Source organism: Amblyomma maculatum, chromosome 1 (genome assembly GCF_055883805.1).
Source record: "Amblyomma maculatum isolate TAMU_Amacu chromosome 1, ASM5588380v1, whole genome shotgun sequence".
NCBI classification, from domain to species: Eukaryota; Metazoa; Arthropoda; class Arachnida; order Ixodida; family Ixodidae; genus Amblyomma; species Amblyomma maculatum.
This window is the reverse complement of record NC_139344.1, coordinates 56,502,496-56,520,668: the sequence shown is the minus strand read 5'-3', so window position 1 is coordinate 56,520,668 and position 18,173 is coordinate 56,502,496. Positions and strand designations below refer to the sequence as shown.

The 18,173-nt window shown below is 45.4% G+C and overlaps 1 protein-coding gene across 3 annotated transcripts in view; it reads left to right on the top strand.

The window, feature by feature from the left end:
* The window catches only part of Gapvd1 (GTPase activating protein and VPS9 domains 1), a 120,218-nt gene that overhangs the window by 77,138 nt on the left and 24,907 nt on the right, over positions 1 to 18,173 (top strand). For all 3 annotated transcript variants that reach the window (XM_084588183.1, XM_084588182.1, XM_084588184.1), the window contains exons 14-16: positions 2,725 to 2,778; positions 5,855 to 5,960; positions 13,776 to 14,127. In XM_084588183.1, the coding sequence (XP_084444309.1) occupies positions 2,725 to 2,778; positions 5,855 to 5,960; positions 13,776 to 14,127 (512 nt within the window). The remainder of the gene's footprint in view (positions 1 to 2,724; positions 2,779 to 5,854; positions 5,961 to 13,775; positions 14,128 to 18,173) is intronic.

The window sequence follows — 18,173 nt, the reverse complement described above, 5'->3', positions numbered from 1 at the left end:
CGCACAAATTTCTCATAAGTCTGAAGGGCGTGTTCCGCCTACTAGTGTATTTCAGCAAAATACCACAGTAGTTCAGGGGCATCCATCACTTAACCCGGTGTTGGCATAGGAGCTTCAGTATCTTCAGTGTCGTTGGCAGTGTCTTCAGCCACCGCTCTCTCCAACTTCCTTCAAGCCGCAGGATAGCTCTGGGCCATAGTGCGAAAATGGCATGTGACATCACAAGCTTTCCATTTGGCAACATACTTTACAAAAGGAAGTGTTTTTGTGCCTTTAAAATAGTGCAGCCTTTTCCTGATGACAAGGTCTTGTTTGTCGAATGCCATCTGATGCACAGCTTTTTGCTGTGCATCAGATGGCTGTGTTTACCGTGGTTGCACTCCTGCCCCCTACAGAGCGAGTGTTTTTTAGGCAGCATGTGGTAGAAGAGGCCGTTCTCCTCTGCATTGTAGATGTCGCTGGGAGCGTATTTTTGTAGAATGCTGGGCACGTTTTCCAACAGCCAGCTGCCGACTCGGATTTCCTGACAAACACTTTCCTAAAGATGCCATACCATTCTTGAAAGCGTGACAGCCAGCTGGGACTTGCCTTGGAAGCACACAAAAGAGCGACCTTTCTGTTGGAGCAGACCTTAGCTTAGGAGCATGTTCTTCACCTGCACATTTATAAACCATGTGGAGGGGGTGTCCTCCACCGTGCCATGGTGATTTGTCTTCACTGTTGTAGAAAGAGTACTGGCTTCAACTCAAACTCAGCTCAAAATTATAACTCTCATGCAGTTTGGTAAAAGTGGGAGAATTTGCTCTGCGATGGTTGGTTCACAACCAATAAATTTTGGGGGGGTTCTCTACAAAATTTTTTGCAAAATAGACGAAGAAATCAACACGTTTTCACCTTAATGTTCCTTTTTTTAAAGGTTTGTTAAATGACACCGAAAACATTGGACCCTGTGAGCGTTTGGGGGGGAATTGTGATAACTCCGTTAAATCAGGTTTCCTTATGTTGAACTTTGACTCTAAAATGCTTGAAAGGGTCTTCAGCCCATGCCCTGTTCAGTAGTTACTTCAAAGCTTTGAATCCTTCATGTACGGTAAATCTCACTTTTATCCCCACTCCTCTTTTGTTTTTCACATAAATCAGACAATTGGAGATGAGTCCGAACTTGCCCAAGACTACCGTGATGCTCTGAAGTGAAATTTCTTCAAGGATCACTTGCGGTGACTGTTGAAGCTGTGCATCTGTTGAGATATGCTGACTAAAGCATATAAACTTCAACTTGTAGTTAGAGCAACCATCTTAAGCACAGAACGTGAACCACCTTTGCTGGCTGAGGCTCTTGAAACTAGGTTTGCCTTTGAAAGGGCGCAGCGATGGATTGTACAGTCTTTTTCAAGCACACATCCCTGAAGGCATCTTCAATAAACTTCACTGGAGTTGCCTCGAAACCACATTGCAGTGTGAAGGGGATCAAAGTAATGAAGGACTATGTATTTGGGTGCAATTTATCAATAATAAAACAGTGCACACGAGTGTACTGACCAGGCCAGTGCACCCATAATGTAGTGGAATGTCGAGCTAGTTGATCTGCACATTAATGAAAAATGCAGCCGAATGAACGATACACAGAAGAGACACACACGCACATAGACAAGGAAGAAGTTAGGTGTACATAGAAGAAATGAAAGATGATAATGTGTGGCTATGAATAATTTGTTGCTGGGGCAACATCGTTCTTGTTTATGTTATCTTGTTTGTGCGTGTGTGTCTCTCTCCTGTGCATCATTGTCAGTTCAGCTGTCATCATGCTGGAGACCAATGCACATCTGTGTCATTTGTTGAAGATGCTTCAAGGTAGCTGGGTACTGGAGCAAGAGATGCTTGTACCCATTTTCAGCAGCAGGCATCTGGTGATCGGTTTCAAACCCTCCGCTTCCCAAACCGATGCAGCTGCCCAAACCACTAGGATACATTTGGCCTGGTGGCCTAGTGGTTCTTCGCTGGCCATCATTGGATTCTTGCTTTTTTTTGCATAATACTGTTTTAGCAAACAACTACTTTCGGTGTCAGGCAGAAGCATCATAAAGAGTGCTGTTGATTATATTAGAGTCATGTTCCTCACTTCCTCGTGATGGACTGATGGATGTTTGTGAAGCACCTTATGTAACTGCTCTAGAAGCACAAGCTCTCACACACACACACACGTTATATGTACGCTGTCATACACAGGACTTCACTCTGCAAAGTGTAGTTGCACAGGCGGGCTGTGCAGTCTCCAGCAGTTTATGTGTTTTTACCACTCACTTTTTGCTTATTCAGTACAGCCTAGAGAGATAGCTTCTGCATTCACGTAGATAAAATTTGTGCAAAGTGAAAGAGGTAATCAGGAAAACATTGCAGGAGCACTTGCTTTTATATGCATGCAGTAGCTGCACTGTTATTTATCAGAAGCGTCACATTGCCTATCATGGTGACCTAAAATGACATATGGCTTTGACAATGGCACATTCGCTCACTCATTTGTTGTGCAGTGTGAGTGTGTGTGTGTCTCATTGTGCTTTCCGATCATTCTAGCACTTACAGGAATGCTTAAAAGACTACTCGTGCTTTTTAAATTAATAATGTTGTGAGACAAACTTATCTGCTGTACAATTTCTAGATTAAGTGCACATTAGTATTTGAAATTTTGCTGAAGTGATTGCCTTGTCTCAATGACTTTACCTGCAGGAAGATGAACGTGGCACTGGAGACAAGAGAACAAAAAACTTCTTCAAAGCAAAGGTAACCACTTATTCTCAGAAAACGTAATTTAAGCAGTGTAAAAATTATGTGCTTGTACGATAATATGCTACCTGCCACAGTAGCTCGGTGGTTATAGCAGTCTCCTGCTGAGCCTGAGGATGTAGAATCAAATCCTGGTTGCCGCGGCCACGTTTCTTTTGAAGGCCGAATGCAACAGGCACCCATGTTCTATGAAATTCCAGTGCATGTTAAAGAACCCAACGTGGCCATCTCGAGCCCTCCATTGCAGAAGATCTTTCTCTCCTTTTCTTCACTCCCTTCTTCATCCCTTTCCTTATGGCATAGTAAAGGTATTCACCAAAAGTGAGGCAGTTCCTATCCTTTTCCTTTCCACAAAACCAATTTACTTTTGTGACATACTGCACAGCTGTTTGATTTGAGTATGGCTATGACTCTATTGTAGCTGCAACATCATGTTAAATCCCACTCACTCTTGTGCACTTCAAAGGTAGCAGTGCGAGAACGCATAGCATGTGCGAGTACTGATTCTGGAAAGTTTAAATATCGACATGTGCAGGTACTTTCCATTGAGTCTTAATTCTTTGTTCTTGTTGCATGTCTACAGGAAGACCATTGGCAATTGCTCCTTATTAGCCAGCACATGTAGCATGTGGAATGAGAGGAACTACGGTGTGCTGGGCAGTGAGGCCTAGTTTCTGGCACACTAGCTAAAGTGGCAGCTGGCAGAGATCACATTTGGGAGTAGTCTTTCCTCCTCAAGTGAACCAGGTGGCTTAGTTGAGCATTTGGGCTTAGCCAGCCACATGCAAACTGAAATAGGAGGGTCAATAAGGCCACTGTAGAAGTCAGTTTTAAGTGATGCGTTGTAGCTCTGTCATTAACAGCTATGGCATTAAAATGTGCCAGGAGGCTCTGATTAACTATCAGGAGCATGATAATATGTCCAGGGAAGTAACCTTCAGATATTTTTTCACTACTCATTGTTTGAAGGGCTTTCATTCAGCACTTTACTTCGTGCAGCTTGCTTTGGTGCCAGCTTAAGCTGCCTCTCCACACATCTTTTAGAAGTACAGTAGACTGTCTTTGATACAGAAAAGAGATCAGAAAATGTTCCTCTTATCAGAAGTTGCCATTTTATGCCACGAGTGCCATTTTGTGGTGTTGCTGTAGAAATCCTGTTGGATACAAAGCAAATGGTCGCTCATTGTTTATCTTATCTGAAAATCCACCTTTACCGGGTTAGTACAGTCGAACCCAGATATATCGAACTCGAAGGGGATCGCGAAATAGTTCGATATATCGATAATTCGATATACAAAAATCGGCTTGTGACGGCATTTACGATGCGAAAAATCAATACCGTATTTGTCGCCTAATCAACCCACTCGCATAATGTAATGAACCCACCCTCCACTTTTGCACCCGAGAATTTGAAAAATAAAAAATGCGTTAAGACCAGCTCGCTCACTTGCAAGCGATTGAGCGATCTCAGCGACAAGTGGCAGCGACAGAGCGAAAAATTTCAAACTTGTTAGAACTGCGTCCCTCTTGCCGCTCGAGCCACCCGACAGCTCAATGCAAGGTTTCTGTGTCGCTGCGGCAGAAATCGCGAGCGTTTTCGCTTGCATGTCGATGGCGCGCGTCACTCCGTTTCAGTCGTCGCATCCACAACTCATTTCTTGGCAGCGTGCCAAGATGCTGCGCAGCGATAACGTCAGGGCGCGTTTATCTTTTTATAGCTCCTCGGATGGCGGGGAGCGAACTTGGCAGAGTGCCCGTGATGGCATGATTGCACAAGCCTGGTTCGATTTATCACGCCGTGCTTGGGGTGGGCGTCATGATCGCAGCAGCAGACTGCGTGCTTCCGTTGATTCATACACGCAAAGATAAGTGGCTCCCGCAAAAAAAAAAAAAAAAGCCTGCCGCTTTTTAACGTCCGCAGCCGCCATATCTTACGCTACGTCGCGTGTACAGCACAACGGTAAGAAAGAATGACTCTCGAAAAAAAAAAAAAAAGAAAAACAGAGAGCTGCCGCTTCTTAACGTCCGCAGGCGCCATAGCCACGTCAGCCACCGCGCGAGAGGGTTCGCAACACACGCTGGAGAAAGCGTCCGACGTTTGTCTGAAAACAGGCTGAGGCTGAGCTGGCTTGGCGCATGGAGATAGCTCGGCAAAAGAATGGGCACACCCACGCACGTGACTTGCAAACATCATGCGTTGGCGCGCGGGAAACGATAACTGCAGATGCGCGCGCCTTTGGGGAATGGGCGCGGCACTGTCCAGAACTGTCCCCTCTCATTCCTTCCGCGCGTGGCTTGAAAACGTCACGCGGCAAACGACCAAGGGTGATGCGATCGTCTTTGGGGAAGGCACACTTTCCAGTGCGTGGTGCGGAGTTCGATATATCGAACGACCGGTGAAATTGAGTTCGATATATGACGCGGCTTTCCTATACTTTTACATGGGATTTTCAAGGGGATATTCCGTGAGTTCGATATAACCAAAATTCAATATATCCGGGTTCGATATAACCGGGTTCGACTGTATTAATAGGAGTTTTGCCCATTTGCTCTAGTAACATTGTTTTCGTAGCGATAAAATTCGTCTGTCATGTTCATAATGCTATGTTGATTTTTTCCAACGTGGATGCAGACTGACTCTGCTCCCTCGCTGCGCTGCTAAGAGTATCAGGCATTCCAGTAGCTCGATGACTGCCATTCATGCTTGTCGCTTTTGCCGCCGCCAAGTTGCTTAGTTCTTTGTAGGCGCAAGTCTGCCTAACAAAGAGTTCATTTATTTCAGTGCTATACGAGTCTGCTCGTTTGTCGCCTATACTTATTGTCGCAATATTGGTTGGTGAAAAATGGTGCTTCATGGCGACACCATCATTACCAGACACTTCAAGTGTCTTGCAAATAACGATTTTAAATGCTTTGACGTAGCCAATAATACTGAGGCTGAATTCATGTCTACATCCCACTCTATGCAACTATCAAGCAAAGCACATTATCTCTTTTGCAGCCCTTAAGTCAGTCATCATCAGAGTGTTTTTGGTAACAGCAGACTCATGCTTTGTATTTCTTCTATTTCTAGCTGTCCCAGTTCAGGTTTAGTTTCAAGCCCAAGCAACGCAAATCCAATGAAGTAACACAGAATGGTCCAGACACCCCTCGTTCTGTTCTTCCTGATGTGGGATCAGGTATGTCTTTGTCAAATTTTTTTGTATTAGTGATTTCTATGATATTAATACATAAGCATTAATATACCGTATACACTCGTGTAATGGCCGCACGCATGTAATGGCCGCACCCCGAACTTTAGAAAGAAAATTGGTAAAAAAAACTTTTAAAAAATTTCCCGAGTAAAAGCCGCACCATGAGTTTCAGGAAGTTGGGCAGCGCTGTCTACTGTGCGGTGCAAGAAATACGGAACGTTTTGTGGTTACTGCCGCCAGGTGGGGCCCAAAAATCAAGTGAAAGCCGAAATGAAGCATAAGGTTAGAAGTAGAATTGCCAATAAGAATTAAGAACAAAATATTTGAGGAAAAAAAAGTCGAGCATGGGGGCAGTGGCCACCACCTCCGTTACAAAGGGGGCGCTCCTATCCGCAGCGATGACCGCCCGTTACAAAGGGTGAGGCCAGCAAATCTAATCCAATCCAATCCAAGTCTGTTTGCTCGTCCGCTTTACAGCCATTTCCTCAATCGCCCGAAGCATATCACGTGCGATCTCGCAATCGGAACGCATCGCTGCCCTGATTTGTTCTGCGCTCGTGAGCTCAAGGTTTTCTTTTTCCTCGATGGGAAAATACGCTTGTTATACCGCTCATTTTAAGCTGAAAGTGATTTACTACGCGAAAGAAGAAGCAGCGGCTGGACGAAAGTTCAGCGTTGACGAAAAATGTGTACGGTGATGGTGCTGCCAAGAAGATGCCCTCAGGAAAACAAATGTTCAGAGGCGCGCTTTCCGAGGGAAGCAGAGCATGTTTCCGGAAGTTGAAGACTCACTTCTCGAGTACGTGACGGAGACGCGGCGCAACTCCGTCACTCCGCGGAGACGCGGAGTTCGGAGGAGGAGGAGGACGGCGACGAGGAGTGATGTTTTGGACACGGGACGAGCCTGAAATCCCGACGAGTTTAGCGGAGGAGGACGAGGAGTTTTTTTGACAGTAATAAAGGCAGGTACCACCGCAAATAATTTTTTTCGCTGTCTTTTTTTTTCATGCAATCGCCGCACCCCCTGATTTTCACCCCAATCTCGGAAAAAAAAGTGCGGCCATTACACGTATGTATACGGTACTCATGGTACAAAAAAAAAAAAAAAAGCATCCACAAAACATGTCCTTAGAAAGCATGTACAGAAAGTTTCTGTCCACACCCCAAAATTGGCTCTCTAAACCCCCAGGTTTGATTTGACCAAATTTGATGCCCAACCTAATTAGAGTATGGCGAAATCAATGGTGACTTCCAAATTTGGCCCCTCAGGCCCCAAGACTTGACCTCTTCAGAATTTGAACAAAATTTGTGTAACTTGGCATAAAAACCTGTGTATAATACAGACCCCCGTAGAATATGAGGTGTAATTTCGGGGGTAGCAAAAATGGGAAAAAAAATGAAAGTTTTCATCCGTGTATAATGCGAGTGAGGAAAGGTCAGAAAAAGTATTTATTTGCATTACATTTCGCAGTTGCTTCGCGAATCGTATGCGCTCCATGTTTTCGCCTTCAATGCCAACCCATGCCAGGTGTCGAGTAGTGCAACGGACCTTCATAGCCAGTTTTGTTTGCTTCACTCCCCTCCTCGCGCCAACACACTTCATCGGAGACTTTCACGCACTGTGAGGACAAGAGCAGCTCACATTTGCCCCGCCAATCGCGGAAGCCACATGGTCCTCTGGTTGTTCTGAAACTAGTAGGCTGCTTCCAGCTGGGACACGGGACTAGTGGCCAGCCATCCTGCGCTGCGCTTGCGTCTGTTGGCGTCTAGTACCGTACATTGGTATGCAGCGTGTGTGCCCAGAATCAGGTTTTTAGCGATCGTCGTCGTCCAGTATGTGCATCTCCTGCCGAGAGTCCCTTGCTTAGAAACTCTTCAATACCTTGAAACACATTTGGCATCCCGCATTTCTTGAAAGCACTGCCGACGTACCGTTAGTAATACCGTTCAATCATCCGCAATTCGGCTATAGGGTGTGGCCAGTATGGCTGGACAGGCCCACAAGAGACATACCCGTATAATGTGCCGAGTGCTGCTTTCGCCACCCCTACATCGTGCGAGCTTCCAGTCAAGTACATGTCGTGGGCCCCATTTTCATGCCGTGGTCGCAAGGCTCGGGGGGGTCGGTGTGGCAAACACGAAACCATCAAAACAGTCGGCCGACGCCACCGCTTGATAGTGTCTTCTCTCACTGGAAGCCTGACGTTGATAGCGAGGATTAATAACAAGTCTGGAGCTGCGAATTCAGGCTGAAATTTGTTTGGATCTCCATGTAATATGAGGCGGAAATCTGTCATGATAACATCCGGATAAAGTTTCGTTTTATAAGCTGGTTATTATGGTACAATGAAAGCTCGTTAATTCGAACCTCGATAATTCGAATTTTTGGATAATTCGAACTATACTACTTGGTCCGGCTAAGCTCCATAGAGATCTGTGTATAAAAAGCCCGTTAATTCGAACGCGAGTCGGTTTCGCTACGGATAATTCGAACTAAGCGCCTCCGCGTCTGTGTGGCTTGGTGCACATCACGTGGCAAAAAGAAAAAAAAAAGAGAAAGTAAAGAAACAACTCTGCCATCAGTAGGCATAATTGGAGGCTGCGCACGTCCAAAATGGGAACAGAAGATGGAACCAGGTAAAACCATGGCAGAGTGGGTAAAACTTAAATGGCGCCATGACTGGCCGGCGGCGTTGGGAGGGGACGGCGGCAGGGTCAGTGCATGGCCACGCAGCGGCGGCTGCCTGCTCTCTCTTCTGCACGACCTGCGTAGCTCGTAACTAAATATTTGTTAATTCTAACCCTATTAATTTGGAAATAGGGATAAGTACTGTCGGCACAGTACCAGCCAACACCCATAAAAGGCTATGATCTCGGACGGGCACTATGGGTTAAACCTTTTTTTTTTTGCGATAGCCATCCATTTTTCCACCCATCAGTCAATGGAAGCACGCGAGTCAGCCTCGATCATGACGCCAGCTTTTAGCACTATTCGTTTCGATGATTGGAGTGGCAGTAGATGGCGCCGCCCGCCCCAGTCGCTCATAGCATGATAAAGCAAACATACTGAAAAAGAGGCTTACACAACCAGACAAGCGCTGGCACTTTGCCAAGTTCGCTTCCCTCCCCCCTGCCGGAGCTAACGTCAAAAGATAAACACGTCTTTATCGCTGCGCAGCATCTTGGCGCACTGCATAGAAATGTGTTGTGGACCATGACGGCGCTGGCGTGCAACGGAGGAACGCGCTAATGACTGACGCCTTTATTATTATTATTTTTTTTTTCAGATTCGTAGGCACAAATCAGGGCTGGGTGGGTTCATTATGTGAGCGAGTTCGTTGCGCGACTAAATACGGTACATTTACCGTAATAAAGTGGTTCTGGTCAGTTTTTTTCGAGGCCATTCGATAATTTGAACATCGGATAATTCGAACATTTTCCCGGTCTCGTGAAGTTCGAATTAACGAGCTTTTACTGTAATTTTATTATGGTCAACTTAGTGGCGATCTCTAAATTTGGATTGGCCACCGCAAAATTTGGCCTCCTGGAACCCCGAAATTTGACCAAAATTGATGTCTAACTCAATTCAAGTACGGCCAATTCAGTGGTGCCTTCCAGATTTAGGTGGTCAACCCCCAAAATGTGACTTCGTCCGAATTTGACAAAAATTGCTTTCCCACCTGATTTGACTAAAGCCAACTCTGAGGAGACCAAGTTTAGGTGGCCACCCCCAAAATTTCGCATGTTTATGCATTCTCTTTGTGTCGGAGGCTAGTGCACCCTTGGAATTTTTGTGGACTCGTGAACTCGTCCAGTTCATTGAAGCCTCGTTATGTGAAGTGCAAGTTGAAGTAATGCTTAGCATTGTATTTAGTGACACTTGACAAGTACAGGCAATGACCATTCCTTCATGTGTCGCAAACTGTGTTCATTCTATGCTTACCTCCATATTCACAAACCGGCCTAATCTTTACCTTCCCGCAACTGCAGAGGTGACCTTCATAAAGGTAACAGAAAGGGGAAGGTAACGCAAAGGCTAAGCCGCGTTTCAAAGACCCACCTAGGGCAGCCTTTCGGGTTGGGCTTCTTAGCGCGGTAGTAAGCGATATGGTAGCGAGGCTAAACAAGTAATAATGTTTCAATCAGCACTACATGTGTGCGTAGCTTGTTTTTATCCTAGGAATTGCAGTTGAATATATACAAGAGCTGCCATAAACATCTTTTACACGAAATTAACTATTGTTGCAGTGATTTTGATGCACCTGCGTTCAGTTGATCCAGGAACAATGACAGGCAGCTGTTGCTGCAAGAACGCTCACTGAATCGATGTAGATGCTCCACTGTAACTTTGCGTTTGTCACGAAATGCGCATTCTTACTACACCCTCGAGAATTTCTTGAGCCTCGTGCAGCGTTCGTCCACGCGTCCTCTTTTTTTGGTTTCAGTCGTGTGCCTCGTGCTGTATGTGTGTACGTGTTCATTCTTTTAAGGGGTGACGCGGGCTTTGAAAGTCGAAAAGTCGCGAAAAAGTCGGCTTTCCAAAAAGTACATATCTCGGCTGTATATGTTATAAACTACCTTTTCTATAATTATAAACGACTAATTCATTGTGGAACTGCTTTAAGTTAAATATACAACTGGGCGCGGCAGCCCCAGAGTCGCGAACGAACGACAAAAGTACCCAAACTTCGCGCGCCCGCCATTTCTCTGCTGCTGAACCGAGCGCCACCATCTTGGTCTTGTTTTGTTTGTGTATGCTTGCCCTTTTTCATTTGGCCTTCGCCGGCGGCGTCCGCGGCGTAGCAGAAGCATGGCTCGCTTGTGGTTGGGGACCTCACAGGAATTGAGCTTCCCGCGTCTCAAATTCGGGCTGTGATTGGACAAAGCACGTGCTCCGTGAGAACGCGGGGGATCGCGCGACTGCTATTGGCTCCTCCCCGGCGCGTCGTCTGCTCCAGCTGCCTACTGAGCTGGCATTCTTTGTGCGCTCGCTGAATCGTTTCACGTTTCACTATTTTTGAGATTGCCGTGATCATCGCTGGTTATGGATTCTGGTGACGTGTTTTGAACAGTTTTGTGCACCTTGTGGATTGTCGCACGGTCGGCCACATGCGTGCTAAGAAGTTTAAAACACTGCATACGTCATCGTTCTGTGAATGCCGTCCGAATCACATAGTTAGCGAAGCGCGTTGTCAACGGCCGCGGAGACGCTTCTATCAGTGCTGCCTCAGCTACACTACTATTAGACCGACTGCACTGCCACTTCCAACTGCGTATCTTTTGTGTCAGCGTAAGGAGACGGCGCTTGAAGTGTGCCTGCTGTACCGACCATATCAACCTCGGCGATCTGAGCCTCCCGTATTGCGTCTGTCATCGCAAGAGATAATGCGTCGTCAGCGTCGTCCACTGTTTGCATGGAAATGCGCTTTCCGAGGAAATCAAGGAGGTGGAGGCACAACGTGCTGCAGTGAAAAACAAACTTTATACTTGAAAATGCTGTTTTAAATTTCAAGGGCCATTTTCTCAGAATGAATTTTTTTCATGGTATGGTTGCTTATTCCCACAGTATCTCTGGAACCGCTAATCGGATTCCCACCTGTTTTTTTTTTTTTTTCATTGTGTGCCTGAATAAATTTCCGAGGGCAAGACAAGATCATTTTTTCAAAATATTGATTCTGAAATTAATAATAAACAATCAAAATTAGGCTAATGCAAGTTCATTTAGTGGCACTAACCTCAATGCAGTGCTAAAATTTTTCAGCAGGGAAAATAAAAAAAAGGCTTTGTCTTGCCCTGTGGTACCTATTCAGGAACCTTCATAATGAATTTCATAGTGCCAACACATTTTGAAAGTTCTCCTGGCATGGTACAAGGAACCCATGTGAACCATTCTGATATACTTCTGTAACTTGAGTACCAATGTACGCTGCTCCATAAACTTTGCAGTTATTCAAATGGCTGTGCCATGAGTCTACCCTGAAAATTTCATCCATTTATCTCAAGAAACACATAAAGTTGGTATTCAAAGGTAGCCTTCCCCTTTTGAGTCGTGTGCCTCGTACTGCATTGTGAGTGCGTTCGTTTTTCTTTTTTGCGATGTCTCAAAATGGAAGCAAAAAAAAAAAAAAAAAACGCTCGTTTGCGGAGAATGAACGTGGCGTCCTAGTGGACCTTGTCAAGTACTACAAGACAGTGTGCGCGTCGTCTGCTAGCCGGGAAATGTACAAGTGGAATCGTGGTTATCATTGCGTGAACGCCAACCTGTATTTAAAAAAAAAAAAAAAATTAAGATAAAGCTTCGCCAGTATCGTTTTTATTTTATCGTCTGCATATTCCCTTGAGAATGAGTCGACAGGGCTTGACCATGGAGCGAGATCACCAGTATGCAGATGGTACGGCACACAGTACGGGATCACCAGTCACAACTTGAAAGGTCCCTACACCTAGAAGCGCAGGGTGATCAGCAGTCGCAGGAGCTGCGGCACATGCAACCTCGTCTGTCAGAGTAATACACATCGTTTACACAGGCAGTGTTAACCGCGGTTACGCAAAACCGGCATCATGGACAGCAGTTCCAGCACAGCAGCCTTAGAAAAGCGGTATCTCACAAGGAACTCGTCGTCGTCAAATACCTCCATCAGGTTCAGGCGATCCTCCACGCGATGAGCGAATTTTTAGTTCTAAATTTTTCAATAAATTCCAAAACGTCGACGAGTTCGGAAAAGCTGTCATACTCGATAGCTATGTTGAATCCGCCTTTTTCACAAAATGCGGCGCCCTCTGGGAGTGGTTGAAAATTTTCTGCTACTGATTGAAAACGCCCTTGGCGCAAGTGAAATGACGATGTTTGTTCTGGACAGGTACCGCCATCTGTCGCATATACCTGTCACGAATATTAACTACACATGGCCTCCGAGATCAGTTACAGCTGCGCCGATCGCGGAGGCGAGGAACTGCGCATGTGCAGCTGGGCGTGGTAGTTTGTTTTCAACCAGGGGAGAGGCGCACATGCACAGAGCGGTCTTGTGAAAAAGGTGGATTGGATAAAGGAGCCGCTGAAGGTAGGCCAGACGCTACCTTTGCGAACACTCCCTTTCCGAGGCCGAAAGGTTGGCTAAAGGTGCAGTTTAAAGGGAAGGCTGGTTTCTGAAACGTGATAAGGAGCCGCAAAAGTGAGAACCTGGAAAGGGAAGATCAAGATTGGTTCGTGTATATGGCGGTTAGAGTCCCAGATACGTACTGCTTTGCTACCTTTAGTTTTCAAACTACCCTTACTGGTGCTGTTGAAAGAATACAGACAAAGTCATCTTTGATCAACAGAACATTTTGAGACCCTGGGCCTTGTTTTACCTTTATATGAAAGACCATATCTGTATTTTAAACAGTTTTTATATTGTCAATAAAAACTTTTTTTTCTCTGCAGTACGAGCACTTTTTTCTTTTTTTTTTTTTAGTGCTTTTCAGAGGAACTTTTCATAGCAGGTAACTGCTCTAAAACAAATTTGTCAGGCTTTTCTAGCATACCCTTCAAATGAAACTGTGGCAGCTTATTATTTTTGTCAGGGAATGTATTTCTGGTCATCTTCCTGAAATGAACTAGCATTCTTTAACGAGACTATTTCAGGTAAAGCTAGCAGTCTTAAAATAGCTTCGGTGGTTAGGGTTCAGTGCTCCAAAACGTTTCATAATTAGGATGCTCCAGAGGGCTCGAACTGTGGACGAAAATTGCACAACGTTACATTTGAGAGCAGCTTCACTGGCATCTAACCAGTAATACTATATATAACCGGTTCTCCCTAGACGCTGCTGACATCCTGGAGAAGTACCGAGGTGCAGGCCCAGCAGCAGTGGGGGGTGCTGCAGCTGGCAGCAGCAGCGGAGCGTCTCCCAGCACACCCCTTGAGCCTCTGGCCCCACCATTGGCACAGGGAGGGAGTGAGGAGGCCCTGGTGGAGGATGCCCAAAAGAAGCTGCGCCTTGTGCTGGCCCTGGCTGACCTCCCACAGGGTGGGCCTCAGGAACCTGCAGCTCTCTTGCAAGGGCTGTTGGCTCAGGCCACGCTGCTGCACAACAAGACCTTGGCTTCACACGTGCATGAGGCCCTGCGGTGCCTGCGCCTCCTGGACGAACTGCAGTGCCTGCGTGTTCTCAGGTCAGTGGGCAGCTCCTTATTGTCAGGTTGTAAGTAGGCTACTCACATGTATGAATGCAGCGAACCTTGGATGTGCACTTGCAGCTCGAAATTCAAATTTGGGAAAACATGTACGTGCGTCCATGCGCAAGCATGAAGGAAAGAAGCCAACAGTCGGCGAGGCCAAGGAAAGCGTTGGGGATGGTACTTTGTCTTTTTTTTTAATGTTTACTTGGATAATCACAGAAATTAGTAATGTAATCTGTTTAGGGGAAAGATAATTAAACACAAAGTAGAAGAAAAAACAACGTGCCGATGGTGGGAACCGAACCCACGACCTCCGAAAAAAAAAAAAAAAAAAAAAAACATAAAGTACCATCCCCAACGCTTTCCTTGGCCTCGCCGACTGTTGGCTTCTTTCCTTCGTGTATTATAATGAGCACCCTCATTTCCCCTTAATTGATCTGCTTGTAGCTTATGGGGGTCTCGGTTCTGGCAGTCTTGAGGCCATAGGTAGCGTAAGAGGGTTCTAGCACAGCTTTCGCCCTCGCTCTTGATCACGTTCTACGTGACGCTGGCGGTAACAATGAACGTGCCACGTCCGCCGCTATGGTTGAGGGTGGCGCTGGTGAACACTCTCGAGGTTCGTATACAGACAACATAAATACCCAAGCAAGCGGCAGGGGGGACAGCGGCCGATGTAGCTCAGTTGGAAGAGCACCGGACGCGATATTCGGAGGTCGTGGGTTCGGTTCCCATCATTGGCACATTGTTTTTTCTTCTACTTTGTGTTTAATTATCTTTCCCCTAAACAGATTACATTACTAATTTCTGTGATTATCCAAGTAAACATTAAAAAAAAAACTACATAAAGTACCATCCCCAACGCTTTCCTTGGTCTCGCCGACTGTTGGCTTCTTTCCTTCGTGTATTATAACGAGCACCCTCATTTCCCCTTAATTGATGCGCAAGCATGTGTGAGAGAGATAATGAATAAAAGTAATGTGCAACAACTGCCTTAGTGCCCCTTTCACACTGGCTAATTTTACGACCATCAAATTGAAAGGAGGTAGGCTCACTAGAGGCTCATAAATGGGCATATAGGGGAGGCAAACTTGTCCAAGGGCCGCTGCGCCACTCTCTGCACCGGCGCTCTCCATGGAGAGGCTGTAAAAATGCCCGTTGTTGTTTTCCTCATTTTCGTGCCGAGTTCTTGCTGCCGTTTCATCGCAATAAAAGAGGAAAATTGTAATCATTACAGTTCGCTGCACTATCTCATACCTTTTATGAGGGAAACGAGAATTTGACTGATGGTTTTCAGCTTTCGGGTGTTTTCCTGGTTGTTGTGGCAGTGCATCACATAACAATAGATTGTGCCGTTCTTTCTCCCGGGCAGCGCCGCAGTGGCCTTTACAAAATCGTGTCAGCCTCAAACAACAAGCGTGCCGCAAGAACGGCATGCCTCGGCTTCTGATCAATGAGCCGGGTCGTTAGGAACCGCTCATTGGGAAAGCATAAGAGGTTATTGATTTTGTATAGCAGCACTGCAGCAGTGAACTAACTTTCCTTGCTTTGTAGGCTTGAATCAAAGGGAAAAAGGGTATGTATTATGCCATTGTTGGGAAAACATTTTAAATAGCTCCTAACATATGCGCTATGGTGCCAGTAACATCCTGTGTAGTTGTCACCTGGTTAGAGCGAGTGGTTTGTCGTGGGCAATACCATAAAAACCCCCGCAAATAATACAAACCTGCATATAGTACGAGGTGTAATTTCGGAATAGCAAAAGCAGAAAAAAAAGTTTTCATCCATGTATAATGTGAGCTAGGAAAGATAAGTAAAAGTACTTGCACTACATTCGCACTACCTTCTGGTCTGATGCCAATAGCTGCGGTAATCATCGAGCACAATACTTCTGATACCCCAATTACCAAGCTGAAGCTCTTTCCACTGTACCGTAAGAACTCCTGGGAATCTGAGCAACAAATTCAGGGACGGCGATCCTCCTGTTTTAAGCACTTCGCGTTAGACCATCTCGATAACTGCCTCCGAAACTGGCGATCTTCCCACTCAGTTCTTCATAGTGGACTTCCTTTCGACCGGCACTAAACACCATGCACCACTTTTGGACGTGTTGAACGGACATACACTTGTCATTGTATTGACAGATGATGCATATCCATGGGTGGAGTCTCTTTGGTGTGCAGAAAGTGAATTACACAACGAATCTCTAACTTGGCAGGATCAACAATGAGAGCCTCCATGTCAGACGGCTGCTGAGCCAAGAATGAACGGTGCAGCCAAGCGCGGCCAGGGCTGATCGAGACCCGCACAAAGAAGTGTTGCTGATTTTGCCTCGCACCTTCCCGTGCAGCTGGAGCTCTTTGGGAAACTTTTTGGATCAACCCTTGTACTATCGATAGAAGTTTCACTAGAATATGCTTCGTCATACGCATCGCTTTGGCTCGCATTTCTTGGGAATAATGATTGGAAATATTTATTGCATTTATGTACCTCGGAAGTATTTAACGCTGTAACTGGGCGCTTAACCTTTTGGATGTCAATTGCATTCTCTGCTTGTCTTCATACGCATCTGCACCAAAATTTCACCAAAGCTGTGCTCTCATCATGTGCAGTTTGTGTGAAGCCTCCTCAAGCATGATGCAGCTGCTTGTGAAGAGGCACTACCATGTTGCACGATACGGGTGCAGGGGACCATTTTGGGGAAGGTTTGTGTTGACGCCACCAACAGTGTGCATGCAATAAATAAAGCATTGTTGGAAATGTGAAAAAATGTCATGCAGTCCTTACCCAAAAGTAGGTGGGTGACCATTGCCCCATCTCTCACCACCGCTTGCATCACGCGTCTTTCATGGGGATGCAAGCGGTTTTTGCCGACTTTTACCGGTCCCTTGATGTTTGAATTGACGAGCTTTCTTTGTAATACCTGAACGAAAGCAAAACCTTTCTATGTTGTACATTGGGAACAGCTTTAACTTGTTCACAAGTCGGATTTTATTTTCGTGCCTTAAATGATCACTTCGCAGACTTTCAGATGTCCATATGTTATGTCAGTAAATTGACACCATTTTATTGTGCCATGTTTCAGCATTTTGTGCTGTAACTTTTGTAGCAGCAAAGAGTGAGAAATGCCACACAAGCACTGGAGTAATAGTAGGTATGAATAAAAGAAAGGCAGTCACTGATTTATGGCAACTCTACTGGCTAGAAATGGATCTCTTTGAGCCTAAGTGCATTGTGTTGCTCACCATTGTTATGCATGGAATATACCAAACTGAGCTACTGAAATAGCTTTTCCCAACTGACTTTAATTTAAAGGGAGCAGATTTATATGTGTCTTGGTTTACTCGCCGCTTTTTTTTTCTTTTTTTAAAGAATTAGCTCTACTGCTACCATTCCTGAAGGTCAAATGACACTGGATTTGACTTCTAATAAAGGAATGCAGTTTCTAGTCATGCACATTATTGCCGTGGCAGTGGTGCCTCCCCAGCCATATTGCCATGTGTGCAAAATATTGATGTCCAGCCTAATTCGTCTATGATGAACATGATGGTGACTTCAAAATTTGGCCTGGACCATCCCCAAAATGTGACCTTTGCCAATTTGGATTAAATAGTACCACAGCTATCTAAAAATTGTATTAATAAAGAATTTATGCAACCCACACATTTTCCTGCATTCCTGAGTAACTCGGACCAAATTCTCAATATTCAGGGTCGACACTAGTAACTTTTTACTGAAATTAACTTTGCTAGTTTGTTGCTCTTGGTACCTATGTTGGACTGCATGTTTACTTCCCTGTTATCATTAAAATTCACTGTGTGGCTACGATGGAGCTGGATGGCACTGCCAAAATATTTGATGAGCATTAACTAGATGGCATTGAAACTGCCCACGTGCTAGGGGGTGTAACTTAGAAAGCGGGAGAATGCTGTCCGCAAAAATATGTAAATAGTGATGAATGAAATAAGATCAAGAAAAGGATACTGTAGTAGCGCACTTCCAAATGGTTTTGAATTCACAGCTGTCATCTGGTTTCATTCCTT